Source organism: Panulirus ornatus, chromosome 3 (genome assembly GCF_036320965.1).
Source record: "Panulirus ornatus isolate Po-2019 chromosome 3, ASM3632096v1, whole genome shotgun sequence".
In the NCBI taxonomy this organism is placed as follows: Eukaryota; Metazoa; Arthropoda; class Malacostraca; order Decapoda; family Palinuridae; genus Panulirus; species Panulirus ornatus.
This window is the reverse complement of record NC_092226.1, coordinates 32,202,418-32,220,469: the sequence shown is the minus strand read 5'-3', so window position 1 is coordinate 32,220,469 and position 18,052 is coordinate 32,202,418. Positions and strand designations below refer to the sequence as shown.

Genomic DNA, 18,052 nt, shown 5'->3' with positions numbered 1-18,052 from the left:
AACGGTCACCTTCTTAGGGATGGGATGTACCAACGCATGCTTCCAGAAAAAAGGAAAAGCTTTGTTTTTTAAACAGAAACGGGACACAAGCAAGGATAGGTGTAAGTTCAGAGGCACACTTTCAATAAACGGGGTATGATGGATGCCATAATGACCGTAAACCTTGCTTGTGTCCAGGGAGAGAAGCGCATTTTGGACAGTCCGAAAGGTTGAAGAAATGTAAGAGTCATCCAAGTGGAGTTAGAGGTGAAATGGGATCAAAAAGAGTTGCTATGTCTACTGGGGAGACAGCAATAGTAACGCCAGAACGGAAGGGTGAAGGAAAGGTAGAGCGAGAGAAGTTGTTAGCTATGCCCTTAGCTAGAGACAGAAAGACCTATCAGTGGATGACGTGGATGAATCAAGGAACGTCCAGCCTCACGGATAACGTACTTGCATTGATTATGGGCAGTGAGAACTGTTAAATAGGAGTCGGTGGAAGAGGAGTTTTTCCAAGCCCGATATGCCTGATCCCTTGCCTGAATGGCCTCAGAACAGGGACGGTTGAACCATGGATTGAAAGAAGTGGTTATCTTGGAGAAATAAGTGATAAATGCTCCCATACCGCAACAGTAACCCCTGTTATGCGTTTGGCGGAGTCAGAAGCATCACCACATAAAAGAGTAGTTAACCCAAGGAAAGTCAAAAAAGAATTTTCGTAAGTTATTTCAATCAGCTTTGTTGAGGTGCCAATATTTACGTTTAGAATGGGCTGCTGGAGGGGGAGGTACCACTAGAACAGAGACGTTTATGGGAGTGTGATCAGATGCACAAATTGGGGGCGAGATTGTGTAGTTACAGTGGGATGGACTAGAGGTGAAAAACAGATCCAGAATATAGGTAGAGTAGGAGATAATTTGTTCTAGATCATTAAGAATGGCGAACGTGAGGGCTTCGATCCCCCACCATCTGTATAGGGGGAATTCAACCACTCCTTATGGTGAACGTTGAAATCCCTAGATAGAGGATCTCGGCTTTCGAGGTGAGAGGATGTCACAGTCTCATGGCAAGAGATTAGATAGTCGAAGAAAGATATAAGATTTGTAGAGTTAGGAGAGCAGTAGGTGAAACAGAGGAAAGTGTGGCAGTTAGGAGACAGATCTTGAGCCACACAATATCAGATTTTGGGGATTCAAGGTCCTTGAGGCGTGCAACGGGTGTGTTGATGTTGGAAAAAGCACATACACCACCTCTGAACCGGAGCCGTGTGTGGAGATTATAGTTGTATATGAAAAAGAGATTAGTGAGAACATCATTAGACAACTGTGTCTCAGAGAGACGTATTAGGAGAGGTATTAGACAGATGATGTTCAACAGAAGAGAGGTTGCTAGCGAGACCACGAATGTTGATATAGTGAAGGGAAAACGAGGAAGGTCTTTTAGATAGGAAAAGGTCGTGGGTTGGGCCGTTACTACTACTGTCTGAGCCCTCCCTCTCATTGGCAGTAGAGTTAGGCAGAAACCAGAGGATATTTAGCACCCTGTGATGCCGGGGACTAAAACTATATATTTGTTGGACTATATCATTAATACATTTAAAAGAAATATATATGTATTGTGCGCATAGGAGGTGGCAAGAGAGCTTATGTAAAGAAAATTAGTCGGGTGTATAGTGCTTGTAAAGAGAAGATGACAGGCTTTAGCCTAGTAGTCCCGTTTCGAGAGGACAGACAGTATGACCAGCAGCAACCCTGACATGGAAAGTGTAAGATGGTTCCGGACGCCACTTTAACGCTCCTCAGTCAGGAATGTAGTACCACCCTGAGCGGCTGCTGTCAACAGCCTACTACGTAATGGAATGTTCCAAGGGTGAGGGACGGGGGTTTGCTCTGAGTTAGCTGGGGTATTGGGAGGGGCCAGAACACTACCGCCTGAGCCCTCCCTCTCGCTCGTAGTAGAGTTACACATGCAGGTGTGGTGGTATGAGGAGTCGTACCTTAAATATTCAGGAGTCGTACAATTTTTGGTATTTTTAGGAGGGTAATAGATTTCCTTGTAAACCTTAGTATGAGGACTGTATTTTCATGCCGAGTACAAATCTAGGGTTGACATATTGTTTTGGGGTTATTAAGGCCTGTGATTGACAATTCACTTTTTAGAAAGATTATGGTATCATTCGCCTAACATTCACTCTGTATTTGCTTAGGGAAGCACTGAGATATTTCCCATAATCATTTTAAGTATAGAAGCGTTTCAATATATTGTTACCCTTCTAAAAGAAAAATATCCCTAAAATTATTACCTGCAGGTTTTTTATACTTTTCGGAGAGTAATAGAGTTCTTTGAAAGCCTCAGTATAACGACTCCTTTTGTCTCATGCTGAATACGAATCTGGGGTTGAAATATTGATGAGAGGTCATTACTGCCTGTAATTACATAATAACTATTCAAAAAGATTGTGTTATTATTCGCCTCGTATTTACTCGTATTTCCTCGATTATTTCAAGCATAGAGGCGTTTTATTATGTTGTATAACAATTTTAGATGAAAAAATTTTTTATTTAAAAAAATCCTTGGTAATTTTTGATATTTTAGTAGGTTAATAGTTACTTGAAAAGCTCTGTATAAGGATTATTTTTCATGCCGAATACTAATCTAGCGTCGAAATTATATTTAGGGATCATTGAGATGTATGATCATAATGTGATTACATTTTACAAAGATTGTGTTATAATTCACTTCCTGTTTATTGGGCATATCTCGGCTAGGGGAAACATTATGAGATATCATCCAGGATTCTTTCAAGTATACAAGCGTTTCATTATGATATGTTACATTTTTTAAAAGAAAAATTTTAGGGAGGTAAAAAGTCTCCTGAACTATTACATGCAATTTTGTATATTTTTTGGAGGGTAATAGATTTCCTTAAAAACCTTAATATGAGAACTATTTTTCATGCTTAATATGAATCTTGGGTTGAAATGTTGTTGGTGACTAAGTTTGGAAAAGTGTATGAAAGGAGAAAGCTCAGAGTAAATGTGAATAAGAGCAAGGCTATTATATTAGGTTCAGTAGGGTTGAGGGACAAGATGATTAGGAGGTAAGTTTGAATGGAGAAAAATCGGATGAAGTGAGGTGTTCTAGATATCTGGGAGTGGACTTAGCAGCGAATAGAACCATGGAAGCTGAAGTGAGACACAGGGTGGAGGAGGGGGCGAAGGTTCTGGGAGCGATGAAGAATGTGTCGAAGGAGAGAACATTATTTCGGAGAGCGAAAATGAGTATGTTTGAAGGAATAGTGGTTCCAACAAAGTTATAAGGTTGCGAGGCATGGGCTATTGATAGGGTTGTACGGGAGAGAGTTGATGTGTTGGAAATGAAATGTTTGAGGACAGTATGTGATATGAAGTGGTTTGATCGAGTAAGTAATGAAAGAGTAATAGAGATGTGGGGAAATAAAAGGAATGTGATTGAGAGAAGAGGGTGTGTTGAAATGGTTTGCACATATGGAGAGAATGAGTGAGCTAAGATTTACAAAGAGGATATATGTGTCAGAGTTAGAGAGAACAAGGAGAAGCGGGAGACCAAGTTGGAGGTGGAAGGATGGAGTGAAAAAAAAAATTGAGCGATTGGGGCCTAAACATACAGGGGGATGAGAGGCGTGCAAGGAATAGAGTGAATTGGAACGATGTGGCATACCGGGGTCGACGTGCTGTCAGTGGACTGAACCAGGGCATGTGAAACGTCTAGGGTAAACGATGCAAAGGTGTGGAGCCTGGATGTGGATTGGGAGCTGTGGTTTCGGTGCATTACATATGACAGCTAGAGACTGAGTGTGAATGAATGTGACCTTTTTTGTCTGTTTTCCTGGCACTGCCTCGCTGAAGGAGGAGGCGGCGATGCTTTTTCCTGTGGGTCGGGGTAGCACCAGGAGTGGATGAAGGCAAACAAGTATGAGTATGTACATATGTATATAAGTATGTCTGTTTATGTGTATGTATATGGTATATATTGACATGTATATGTATGTATATGTATTGCTTCGTGTTACTTAGCGCTACCTCACTGACACGGAAAATGGCGATCAAGTATTATAGTAAAAATAATGATAATTTTTTTCACACTATTCGCCTTTTCCCGCGTTAGCGAGGTATCGTCAAGAACAGAGGACTGAGCCTTTGAGGGAATATCCTCACTTCGCCCCCTTCTCTGTTCCTTCTTTTGGAAAATTAAAAGCGAGAGGGGAGGACTTCTAGCCCCCCGCTCCCTATCCCTTTAGTCGCCTTCTTCGACACGCAGGGAATACGTGGGAAGTATTCTTTCTCCCCTTTCCCTAGGGATGATATCTATCTATCTATCTATCTATCTATCTATCTATCTATCTATCTATCTATCTATATATATATATATATATATATATATATATATATATATATATATATATATATGTATGTATGTATACGAACAAAGTGCATATGAACGCGCACCTTCATAAAACATACAAACCTCCAACAGCCGGGACCCCTGTGCGGTAGCGCTCCCGACTGTTGCACAGGGGTCCAGGGTTCGATCCTGGCTGTTGGAGCTTGGTATGATATGTATATATATTATACATATGTATGTATATGTATAATAGACTTCACTCTATCTGTTGATATGTGTGGATGTTATTTATTGGTTCGTGTCTAAAATTTTCTTATTGTGCAGATTTTTTGATATGTTTGTTATTGTTGTTGGCAGGTATTGGTGCGTGACGGGAAGCCATGTCCTGCCGGGTACACTTCTGCCTACCCGCCAGCTTACACCCCGCCACAGTACTCCCCCTCTGGCTACCAGTGCCCTTACACCACGCAGACGGCCGGCTATCCGCAGACGCAGACCTTCAACCAGCAGACCTTACGCACCTGGTGATGGCCTGGAGGGCAGGAGGGGAGCTGCCTTGAGGGAACTGGTTCTCTCAGGCTGCTCTCATAAACATATTGTTCCTAGTGCAAGGGATGAGAGAGTGGGTAAGAGCAACGTCTCTTTGTTCCTAGTAAGAGGGAAGACTCAGAAGGAAGGCGCGCACCTCGTTCTCCCTTCCCCACCGTGCGAGGGATGAAGGAGCGAGGAGTCATCATCGATTTTCCGTTCCCAAAGACAAAAGTAGCACGGCAGGTTAGAGACTCGCTTCCCCCCCCCCCCCCCCCCCCCCCCCCCCCCCCCCCCCCCAACAAGGGGAAGGAAGAGTCGGAGGAGATAGATTGCAAAGTGCCTCCAGAAAGCGCAGATCCTGTCATCTTGTGGCTGGTGACTGGGCAGAGTCGCCGAGCACCACAGATGTAGCGTAACGCGAGGTATTGTCGTCCAGAGTTCGTAGACTTGATTCCTGGCGTAACGTAGTTAAACGGCGGAAGAAACAGTACCAGGAGTATTGAACTCTCCATTATAGGTTAAGAGAAGAGGATCTAGTACATGATTAATGTAGAATATTTGTTTATAGTGAAGGACGAAGGTCAGGAAGAAAACAATATTGATAAACGCATCTTTCCTGCGTCGCTGGGAGTGTTCTGGTGTGTGGTAGTGAAAGTACCTAAAAGATTTAAGTTTCTCGATCGTTTGTTCAGTTTGTGCGCAAGTGGATGAGAAAGAACTCTTCAAAAGAACATGGAGTTTCCCTTCCTCTTTAAAGGGAAGAGACACCTCTCCAGATGTCACGGACAGATAGTGCTGAAGGTCAGTGAGAGTTGGGGCGCTAATTGACACGTGAGGTAAATGCCTGTGTGGCTCTTTGGGAGACACACCTCCCGACCTGGCGTTTGGAGTGAAACCAGAGACCAGGTTAAGGAACCAGACATTACCAGCGGATGCTACGCAACCAGCCGATACAGACCTGTCTCTGTTGGGAGGGATCACCACAGGGAACGCGTGTGACACAACCAGAAAACCAAAGTGTACAACCAGACATCACCACAACTGGCCAGATATCACAACTGGAACTCAAGAGACGCTGGCTTGAGAGAAGAGAATACAGTGTCCATAGGTTTCAGAGTCTAACAACTTCATCTAACGATTGACTGCGACTGGCCAAAGCCTAGCACGCCAATACCTTGATATCAAGACTGTCTGACTGGAGCCCCTCCACCGTCCAGGCTCCTTAACATGGGACCAACGTACGCACACCTTGGATCCAGCTCGTCTTACATAATGCTAAGCAAAATCTTAACCAGCGTCAGTGCCAGTGTTGGTCAAACCCCCTCAAGAGGTTGAGCTGATTCTCACATTCACAAGACATATTCAGCAGTTTATTGCCTGGTAGAAAGAAATGTTTTCGACTTGAGGACAACTGTAAGAACCTCATGATGTGTACTTACAGTTGAGATACTTTGAGAAACGGTTATTAGCACCCCGATTATGGTACATGTTGAAGCAGAGATAGAGAGAGTTTAGTGTTATGTCGTTATGTATTACACACACACACACACACACACACACACACACAGCTACCGGGGCCGACCTCAGTTTTTACAATGAAGTTCAGGTTAGGTTACCGTCAATCTCGTCTGTAAAATTATGCTTCTTGCTGGTAGATACTGAGTTGTATGTTTTGTATAAAATACAATAAGCGGTGCCTTGCATCACGCTTGTTGTATTTGCATACGTTATAAAGATTTTTTCTTTCGAAATGCATAATTTTGTCAGCAGCGTTAGTACAATTTCAACCAGTTTGAGGTTTTTAGATAATTATTGATTAAGTCATAAACAGATAACTGTTGTACAAGAGTGCGAACTCCTTTATTAATTCTCAGACTTTTTTTTTGTCATGGTGTCTTTGCTCCTAAGTTAGAAAAAAAAAATCTTTAGTATTTCGGTCTACAGCGTAAGAATCTCACAACCTACCAAGGTTTTCAAAGTAACGTAAGAATTATTCTTTACTCAGACCGTCTGAAATTTGTCCCTGTCAGTATAGTGCAAGAGTAGAATGTTTTCGTAGCATCAGAAGAGACGCATCACATATTGTCATCCTACGTGCCAGTATTGAGGAGGCCAAGTATGTAGATGCCCCACTAAATGTAATGTAAATCGTAAATTGATATTCATGTGGTGACTAGGGCAGTTATGGCAGCCTGTGCTGTTCAGGTCTAATGATGTCAAGGTAAACATATGGACCAACACAGTGTGGCGGGGGGAGGCAGACGCTGGTGTGTGTGTACGTGTGTGTGGGTGTGTGTGTACGTGTGTGTGGGTGTGTGTGTACGTGAATGTGTTTGTGTGAGTGTGTGTGTGTGTGTGTGTGTGTATGTGTACATACATAGCTCAAGTATGCGTAATCAAGTAAGGTTAAAACACATTTATGTACCAACGAATGTTGAGGATTTAATGTGCATTAACACACATACACCACACACACACACACGCACACACACACACACACCACACACACACACACACACACACACTGAAAGTAAGGAAGGAAGATTTAGTAAATATACTGTGACTGCCTCTAGAGATCCCCTTCCCCCCCCCCCCCCCCCCCCCTCCTACCCTCTCTTTCTCTCCCCCTCCCCGTCGTCCCCTCCCCCGTCGTCCTCCATGTAAACAGTAACCCAACCTGGCCCCTGTCTGGGGACATTAAATGGTCAGATATGTCCATCTAATGTCTCAATAGACAGTCCTGCCGTCAGTGATGGAGATGTATGTTAGAGTAAACACAAGGTTTATTCTAACAGCTGGAGAGACGTAGGTTGGAGTAAACAGGTGGTTTATTTTTAACTGTTGGAGATGATGGAATAAATACTTATACTTTTGATAGATGCAGACTTGTGTGTGTTAAGATAAACAGAGGGTTTAACTTACCAGTTCCTGACGTATCTTTGGGTAAACAGACGATTTATTTCAACAGTTGGAAATACATGTTAGGGTAAACAGAAGAGCTTATTGTAACACTGATAGATATGATCACACTGCTTTGTCCAGGCACTGATGCTTAGTGTATCTATTTTTCTCTCTGTTTCAGAGTACGTCATCATCACCAATAATGTATATATATATATATATATATATATATATATATATGTATCCAAGGTTTTCTTTCTAGGGACTTTTGCAGACCAAGGCTGTGCTGTTTCCGGTAACTGGTTAAATGTGAACAACTGTAAAGTGAGTTCTTTGGCTAGACTGTATCCCCAGTGCTGTAACCTTGGTAATGGTGATTTTTTACTCGCGGAGTCACCTCATGTAGGCAGAATCCTCATTCCCCTGCTACTGGAAGTAGCGCAGCCTTAAGCTGCTGGAGTACAAAGAGATTTAGGGGTAGTTATAAATGGATAGATAAAACATATGATCGTTGATAGATACTGTGGTTCATCTTGTACATTTGTGATTACCTTTAACACAGAGTACATACCCTCAATAGATGCCTACATATACAAATTCATACTCATTAAGTAAATACTGCATACGTGCTTTTGCATACCGTTACAGAAGAACATATGTTGTAAATGGCTCATTGTGTCTGGGTTGACTTTACATACGCTGAGGACGATAGTTTGTGCTGGAAAGAAAATTTATACCGAGATCAGGCAATTAATGTAGACGGGCTGGAAAGGTGTAGTTATGCAGGGGTGTCGGCTGTGTACGTTCAGACACTCACGTGGACGGAAGCTGTAGACGCTCAGGCGTCACTGTGTATGTACGAGGTGATACAGTTCCTTAGATGGATTATTGTGCCTTAAAATGTTGAGGAAAAATGTAAATTCCTTTGTGTAGTTTAAGCATATTATTTCCTAGTTGTATTGTGTACATAGAACATGTGTGAGCTGGAGCTATGATGGTGATGTGTTACCACCAGAGGACAGAGCATCTATAGCCAGAATCCGTATCCTTTTGTACGTTGAAACGCCCAGAGGCATCCATTGTGCAGATCCAAAATCGTGAGTGATTGGTCCTCGAGATATTCATAAACATTGTCATGGAAGATTTGGGATTCACTTCATTTTTGCATCTAAATTTCAGGGGACATTTACTAGTACACAGAGGTATTGAGACCCTGCAAACAGTCGAAGTAAAATTTTCGAGGTAGTCTTTGAGTAGAAGCCTTCAAGTTGGTGGTTCATTCCTTACATTAACGATGGCTGGGAGAAAGTTGGGTTGTTCCTTCCACATGACCCACACTGAGATGGTTCAGGTCCATCTGCTTGAGGTATCTCATGACCTGTTCAGTTGTGTGTTGACCTGTTGGGTCAGGTCATGTGGTGGCTAATGGTGGTTGGGAGGGAACACCAACCGGCGATTGATGACAGCTCATGAAAGGTCATCATTCGCTTGATGACGTCCACCGGATGATCATCAAAACTGGTGACGTCAGAGAAAATAGGTGTCAGGTAGTTGATTGGCGTCAGTTGGTAGCATCATCTGATGACTGGTGACGTCAGAGATGACATCGCGAAGTTACAAATGACGTCAGAGAGGGGTATCAGCAGATTCATGATGCCATGGAGGGGTTTCGGGATGGTCATCTTTGACGTCATCATTCATCACCTGACCGGTCCTTTCCAAAAACCTGTTAAATTGAAGCCAATTGTAGCCGTTTATTTTTTTTTTTTTTTTTTTTTGTTGTTGTCTGATGATGCTATTACGGCTAATTATCATTTGTTTTAATTATTTTAACCACAATATTTGTCAAGATGATGATAAGGCAGAAGTTACGACGCTTTCGTACAACTTGTAAATATCATGTGAATAGTCTGTTTGTTATATGCAAATGTTAATATAGCAGACATCTTTATTAGCACAAAATAGGTAAGGAATAACTAAATCCTGATTATAGATATAAGGAAGTTAAAGTCTATTAATCCTTATACATTAACACTCACGAGGTCAGGATGTGCCATTTTGTCCTGTATTTGTAAATATAAACATGTCTCGTTCATAGCATTAGAAATAACATCAGTCCACTACACCCGTGATGGCCAGTATGTTCAAAGGGAATGCATTTGTCCATTCCCTCGGTGGCTTATCGCTTTAGTGTTTGAGTAAGTACTGTAGCAAGATATTTTGACTGCTCCCTCCACACTACTCTTTAAGATAGTACTGTAAGTCAGTTTACCGAAGGTGACCCTTATTTTCAATAACGTCACAGGAACTTTACAAAGACATGTTTAGTTTGATTGCCATTCAAGAGCACAGGACTCCAATCTGGTGTATAATCGAATGCTTTGTGTCGTATTTAATACCTCCAAAGAGATTTTTGGCCCCAGTGATTTACAGTATAGAGAAACGTTAAGGATTCTGATATTACAAGTTTCAAACTACTCTCAGAACACTGTCATGGATGAGAGAACGAGACAATGTTTATGTAGTGTTTATTTAATGACTAGTGTAAAAAGCTTGTACTTACTTGCCAAAGAATATCGGTCTGTATTTTTTTCATTAAATACAAAAGAAACCATTGCTGGATGTTGTAAAATTATTTCAAGTTGCTTTATAAGTGTATTATGCTGACCTTTTTTGTTAATTGTATATTTATTATTGTCCCAGCCTTGTTCACGTAGACATACATGAATACAGGTTTACCATCATTGTGATACTGCTTATTTTGTTGATAGAAGCAGCACAGCTTCACAAATCATTTATTGATTTTAGCTGTTATATGTATTACAAGAAAATTTCAAGTATTTGTTGGTATAACTGATGTTAGCAAGAGACTTGGTTCCAGGAGGCTACAACACAAAATAGGAAATAGTACCAGCGCTTATACGAAACTATTATTTTAATCATAAATAATCAACTGCAGTACGCTCTCTTGAAAACAGAGAGCACAGGAGTATACAAAGACTGAACAGGAGGGTGACCTCGCGCATTGCCAAGACACCAGAACACACAAGGTTACGAGCGAACACAGATAATGACAGGTAATCATACCACCTCCCATGTAAGGCTAATGTTGACATTGATATAACAATGGTGGCTGGAACACTGGGTTTCAGATCAGTGTTATGTGCATTTACGCAGGTTCTTGTCTTTACACGAGAGTTTTAGCCTTTTCGGCTGGCAAATCACAAGGCTATTAAAATGATTTTCCAAAAAAAAAAAAAAAGTTGTGCAGAGGGCTGTACAGCTATTGATCCACAAAAGCGCCATCGTGTAATCAAAATTCTCATAGATCACAGGGATAATAAGCGAAGCTACTTCCAAAGCATTCGTCTATTTTTCAATGTCCTGAGAAATGGAGGAAAGCTTGAAAAGATGTTCTCTCATTATTCAGTTTACCCTGTGTACGATGAGGGCATGGAACGGCGGCTTTAACGTGGTAATCCGTGTATGGCTTGCAAAGATATTACGCCGCACCGGCGCTCAAGACGGTATTGACGTCTCCATAAGTATTCTAACTGCGATATACCTAAGCATCAATAAATATATGCAATCCATAACTATCTTTTTATATTTCAGATACAACTTTAATTCCCTTTCCCATGCGTCGTCCTTGGAATTGCTCTATTTCTTTTTCATGGTTACCGAAATCTCGATCCTGCTAAATATGCCCATCATCCACGTAGCCTAAATTTGAATGTCCCTGTTCGAGTGACTTCCTTGTGTTGTCCACGGGAGCAGAGGCCACTAGCGCTTCGCCGTAGGAAGGTGGCAGGTCACCACCCGTCCCCACCCTCTGCTTCACCTGATTCATCGCTATCTCCTGTCTGATCTGACTCAGCGCCATCTCCTGTCTGACTTGGCTCACCGCCATCTCCTGCCTGAGTTGATTGATCGTTATCTCCGTACTGGTTTGCTTCATCTCCATCTCCTGCCGCTGCCTCATTGCCACCTGTTGCTGCAGCTGACTCATCTGCAGTTCCTCCTGTAGTTGTTTGTTCTTCTCCTGCTCCTGCCTCAGAGTCTCTGCTCGCCTCTTCTTTTCTTTCTTCGTTTCCTCATTCTTCTTCTCCTTCAGCAGCTGCCTGTTTACTCTCGGACCTGTCGGCGAGACAACATAATAGAAGTACATGAGCTTCTACAGTAGACACTTGTCTTTCCTCTGTGCCATATCTACACCTGGGTTGTTTGTATTCAATCCACAAACACACAATTGTTTAATCTAAATCTATACATTTCAAGATTCTATCAAATATATGAAGGGTTCAGTGAATTTTTCGTTAGCATTTAACTGAAATGGTCGAAGAGGCTGTATGGTTCCCGAGGCTTCTTTGGATGTCATCAGAACTCCAGACACCAACCCCACTAACCTACCAGTACCGATTCTCTTATCTACTGCATTGTTGTCGGGCTCAGATCCAGTCTCCCGTTTCTTGAACACCACCTGTCTACTTAACATGACCTCACTTCTAGAGCCCAGCTATCCAAGGCTGCCTCCCTTCTTTATAGTCCCCACCATAATTCCTGTCGGAAGTACTACGCTTGGACGCCAAGAGTTCACAAGTAGGGTTATAATCGCAAGTCGTCCACTTACTTCACTTCCCCACCATGACTTTTTCAACCTACACGGACTCTTCAGCAAGACCTGCGGGTCGATATGGTAATATCAACCACATGATAAATACTGCCATAAACACCGACATACTTACCTCGTCTAAAATATTTTCCCCAACACTAGTTTACTCCTGGCTGTTATGCCATCTTTATCAAATTCCCTCTATGTATAACAGTCCCATTTAATAAATGTTCGGGTCTCTCTACCACTGGCTATGACCTTTTGATCTCCCAGTCACCTCGAGTCTTTACTCTGTTTTATAAAACCAACTTGCATTCAAAATTTCTCATCATAGGTCTCTTGATAAAGAACATTTTACCAATCTTCCACGTTTCCTAACCAACTAGTCATGTGTGTTATAAGCCATCCAGCTTTCCTAACCAACCAAATATGTTCATAAGTCCACTGACGACTGGACTTATCGTGAATCAATCCTTCACTTTAAGTCTACTTCTAAAACACGTTGGATCGTTACCCCATCGACAGCAAAGGAGAAAAGGGAGGGCCCTGCTTTTTAACCCATAGAAACACCATGGGAGGAAACCCTGTAGCACTCACCACACAGGGAGAGGAAGACTGGCAGGAACATGAGGCCGTGGAAGGCCCCGAAGACGACCATCCCGAGGTACATCCTGAAGTAGAAGACTCGGAAGATCTGCGACTGCGCGAATCCCAGCACGATGATCCCCCCGAACTTGGTGAGGGTGATGCCGGACAGAACCTACAGAGGAAGGGCGGAAATAAGGGCAAAATTGAGAGAGACGGAGCGAGGAGGAGGGGGTATGGGAAGCTGGGAATTCCCAGAGACAGGGTAGGACAGATACACTGTGAGAGGAGTTTGGGAAAGGAAGGCGAGAGGACCAGAGGGGGAGAAAGAGAAATAAGATGTGAGAGCTTCTGGTATGAGGAATTTAATCGCCTGTGGAGACTGAGGAAGCTGAGGTAAAAGATGACTAAGGTATCAAGCAGAAAACCACGCAGACAAACGTGTTAGAGGAGAGGCTTTCCAGGCTGAAAATAGAAAAGATAATCATTGCACAACTCTGGTAATTGACACAAAATATCCAAACAAAACAATGCTTACGTACAACAAGGGGTTACCTTCCTGTCAGCTGACCAAACTACCTGTGACGTGTAAAGCGTGGAGCCTTAAGACGAGTGTTTGCTATGGCTTTCAATGTTGCTCTCCTCAAGCTCGAAAGAACTCACTTGAAACTGGCACTGAAACCATATCACGCTTCCAATATAAGATATTTCGGCCGAGCTGTAGTCCTAGTAGAGGTCAGACATCGCACTAGCTGCCCCTCTCAATACATTTACATCCCAAAGTCTCTCTCACACGCCTGTCAATTAATATGTAATCTGATAATACCCGTTTCCCATCTCTCCTACTCACATTCGTATACTTGTACACAGAGGTGTCTTCAGCCACTCCTAGCTGCACCACAAAATTCTTTATTCTATATAAACCTGCGAACACAGTACCCTCCCCGCCCTCATCTATCACTACTGTCATCATCTAAACTCCTAAAACTGGTCCACAAAGGTCGAGCAAAATATTCCTCTCTCACCCACACAACATATAGTGGACGGTTTCCCTCAACTATAACCCATCTTCCGCACGGTACTAGTGGCAATATACATCAACAAAGCCTATGACGCATCTTCACACAAGAGGTACTTGATGCACCACCTCTACAAAAATGATAAAAAAGTAGTTAACTAGTTAACTCGCCACCATTGAGACTATATTTCCAAAACTCCTAAACCCTGCAACTTGGGGGCCCCAGGAAGCAGTTTTTTCTCCAACCCTCTTCAGCTTCTTCCTACATAAACCTCCCATCACCTCCTGCATATCACTGTGAAAGTCCTCTTATACATAATGACCTCAATCACACCACACATGACTACACCACTTAAGAAGCAATACATAATTAGAAAACCAGCTTGCCATAGTCAGCATCCCCCAGAGAAATCTATCATGACCCTCTTAACCCCAGATAGACATGATTCCAAACTGCACGTCCTAAACCCCACCCTTGAATGACAAACACGTAACATTTATTACCAACATCACAAATATCAACACAAAGGCCATAAACAAACTTAAATGCCCTCAAAACACTCTCACTCCAAAATGTTTGGCACTCAGCTGTGTTAACAGCACTAGACGCCTCCCACCCAAACCAACCACCTACCCCTATGTAAAAACAAAAAAAAATCACCCTAACTTCACACTTAGCAATACATACACACTGATACCCCTCCGCAACAAACACACTGAAAAAACAAATACACACATTAATGACTTAACAGGCACTGAACAACAGCCCTGCCAGCCAAAGCTTAAGCTCCATTCAACATGTCACACACTGAACTGAAACTACACTCCCCAGGCATGTGCGAGTTACACTCTCGGCTGTACTTCTGGACCTAACCCACCACTCCAACATTACCAGCACCGATGCAACACACGACAAGATCCCTCATGCCCAAGATGCAAGTTCCATGCTGGGAACAATATACACTTCACATTTGCCTCGTTTCTTTACATAGGAACCATTTACTTTCTTCTATGTATGTGTACACACACACATCTACATACACACCAGCCTAAGTCATGTGTGTGCGAGTATCTGACGTGTCAGATGAGGTGATAGTATCGAAAGATAATGAAACCCACATCATTTTGTCGTCTACAACTAATATACAAAACTCTCTCCTGGAACATTTATCAACGTCTACAGAACTTCTTTACCAGTAGATTTCCGTTCGTCTCACTTTCATCAGTTGGTTTAAACATTTCACGTATCCAAGACCCGTGTGTTGGTCTGACAACCTGTAATGATTTCATACAGCTCAACTGACCGAGATAATAATCCAGTGTACGACTTACTACATGTACTTCACCTATAGTATATATATATATATATATATATATATATATATATATATATATACAGTTACAGTGGATCACTGTAAACACTTCACCAGAGGCGTTCGACCGTCCACCTCAGTTCTCTTGGCACACACGACCCTGCTGGACCTACCGAGGAACCCATGGTGGCGAGGGCCTCGTGGGCGCGTTCCACCCTGCTGGGCTTGATGGAGGTGGCGAAGGCGTGGGTGACGTGGCTACAGAACTCCACCGAGATCCCCGCCGCCTGGAAGGGGGGTAAGGGAAGAGAAGCAGACGACGAGCATTAGGATCCCACCACATTTAACCTGTCATTGCACGTACCCACATCATCTGGTTCTTTACATCAAATCTACACACTGTTCTCTCGTTATTCATCTTATTATATTACTTCACTGTTCATTCTCTTTTCCATCACAGTGACTCATGATATCGTTTGATTTTATTACATTATCATTTATTCAGTGAAATATAATTCAGTGTATTCACAGCTCACTATGTCTTTTACATTATTTCTACATTCTTTCCTTCTACACCGTTTCCATTTTTGTTCAAATTAGAATTATGGCTTCATTCTAATCAAACAAAAATCTAACAAGCTTTTTTAAGATCTAACTCGCTAACTTACCCAACAAACTTACGAATGTTCTAACAAACTAACGTATTCCAACAAACTAACTTTTGCTCTAACTTTTAAGACCAAAATATGATTTAACTTTCGTCAAAATCAACATCAAAATATGATCTAACTTTCATCTAAATTAGCAAAATTCTTATTCCTGAGGCAGTTGGTGGCCTTCCTCTACTGCTGAAATGTTAGACCAGATGACAAGTGAGGCCTCCGGACGGGAGCCACTTGATAACATCGAACATTAGGCCGGCTATGGAGCTCCCCACATCACCACTGATGCGTTTACAGCGTCGCTGAAACACGTGAATAATGGTATTCGAACCCACATGATCATGACCAGGGACTTACCATCACCAGGTTCACCAACGACACGGCGTTGAGCGAGATGTTCCACCAGTACATCATCCCCATCATGTCCACAACGATCATGCAGATGGTGGTCAGGATGATGAGGGAGGAGATGAAGTCAAAGGTCAAGAGTAGGGTCACGGCGAAGATGGCACCCACGGAGATGCCCAGACTGACCCCCGTGTCGCTCCACATCGTCAGGTACTGCTCGTAGAAGACGTAGAAGATGCTGCGGCAGAGGTGCGAGAAACGTGAGACGAGTAGCGGAAGCAGATATTCAATAAAGTACCTGCTTAGTGGTTTGTGTGACGTCTGTTTTCGGAAAAAAAAGGTCTGGTTAGTACGAGGCGATGGTCCTGTTGTTAGAGGAGATCGTATGATGTATACAGCAGTAGCAACTGTCTTTCCTTCTGTTTGAGCCAAATGGTGATAAATGAGGTATGAGATAAGTGATCAATTTGTTAAGCATTAGAATTAGATGGTTCGTGTTCGTGGATGGTTTCAGGTCACAGCTTGTGTAAGGTAACACTCGGTTCGAATGGTTAGCGTGAGATAGTCAGATGTAGTAAGTGTGAGATTAACCATTACTGTGAAATGTCATCGCCCTGCCGCCCGCAACAGGCATACATGGCTGACGATAGTGGAAAATGTTGACTCAAAACTCCATTTCTCCTTCCCTGTTTTGGTGCTCTCTCTCTCTCTCTCTCTCTCTAGTATCACATCAGCCTTGCTTACTGCAGCCTGACAGTAGAAACCACACCACTGAGTGTAATGTGCACGAACCTGTAGGGGAACATTTTAACGTCTTTGGAATAATTGGAGTTCTTTCGAAGGTATTCTGTCATGTGCTCCGAGAGCTTGTAGGTCCAGTCCAAGGCGCCCGTGAAGTCGTCCGAAGTCCTAAGAATACTGTGGTAGGCCATGTAGTTGGTGGCCCCCACGTAAGAATCGTTCCCATCCCTCAAGACGTTGACAGCACCGCCATAAGATGGGTGGCCGGCGGAGGGACAACTCATGCCGTGCGGGTTGTCGGAGAGGAAGTCTTCCAGATGATCCATGAACAGGTTCGGCTTTATCCTCTGTTTGACAAAGTCGTCCGCTTCGAAGCAGGTGTGTCTGCCCATGGGATCGAACTGAGCTGTAAGGGAGACACAAGCACGTCTCAGTGACAGTGACATATGAAGACTGCGGTGTTTGCCATGATTCTTTGCCACACAGGGAGGGTGGTGTCAGGACAACAGGGAGGCTGGTGTCAGGACAACATAGGGCCTGTGCTGGGGGACCACTACATACATGTGTCATGGTACCATGCTTGGGGATCAATACATACATGTATCACAGTACTATGCTGGGATCACTACATACATGTATCACAGTACTATGCTGGGATCACAATTTGTCTCATAATTCTCCCAAAGTGAGTGGGGCTATGGTGACAGGATAAGATGATAACTACTAAGTCCCTCTCTCATGCAGAATTCTGAAGTCTATTTCGTGTGTGTGTGTTTACTGTCCAGCCGAGTGTGAAATACCTGAGCTGCTGATGAAATTGCCATCATCATCAGTCCTACAGCAGGCACCATACGTCCAGCTAGAGCCCACGCTGTCGTGTAGCCAGTTGAAGTACGGCCCCAGCCACGACATGGCTCCTGAAGCGAGGTAAGTCCTGGAAGGAACGGCAGGGGGTTGGTATTGGTGCCAGGGGAAGTGC

The 18,052-nt window shown here is 43.1% G+C and overlaps 2 protein-coding genes across 2 annotated transcripts in view; one reads left to right on the top strand and one right to left on the bottom strand.

Moving 5' to 3' along the window:
• LOC139761949 (uncharacterized) overlaps nucleotides 1-5,156 on the top strand; it is a 67,485-nt gene extending 62,329 nt beyond the window's left edge. Inside the window, exon 5 of the mRNA XM_071686660.1 lies at nucleotides 4,720-5,156. Within this exon, the coding sequence (XP_071542761.1) occupies nucleotides 4,720-4,890 (171 nt within the window). The 3' untranslated portion in view covers nucleotides 4,891-5,156. The remainder of the gene's footprint in view (nucleotides 1-4,719) is intronic.
• A 5,558-nt stretch (nucleotides 5,157-10,714) lies between these two features.
• LOC139761943 (NPC intracellular cholesterol transporter 1-like) overlaps nucleotides 10,715-18,052 on the bottom strand; it is a 58,520-nt gene continuing 51,182 nt past the window's right edge. The window contains exons 20-25 of the mRNA XM_071686647.1: nucleotides 17,874-18,007; nucleotides 17,125-17,479; nucleotides 16,342-16,570; nucleotides 15,496-15,609; nucleotides 13,004-13,166; nucleotides 10,715-11,931 (exon numbers count right to left, since the gene is read on the bottom strand). Of these exons, the coding sequence (XP_071542748.1) occupies nucleotides 11,492-11,931; nucleotides 13,004-13,166; nucleotides 15,496-15,609; nucleotides 16,342-16,570; nucleotides 17,125-17,479; nucleotides 17,874-18,007 (1,435 nt within the window). The 3' untranslated portion in view covers nucleotides 10,715-11,491. The remainder of the gene's footprint in view (nucleotides 11,932-13,003; nucleotides 13,167-15,495; nucleotides 15,610-16,341; nucleotides 16,571-17,124; nucleotides 17,480-17,873; nucleotides 18,008-18,052) is intronic.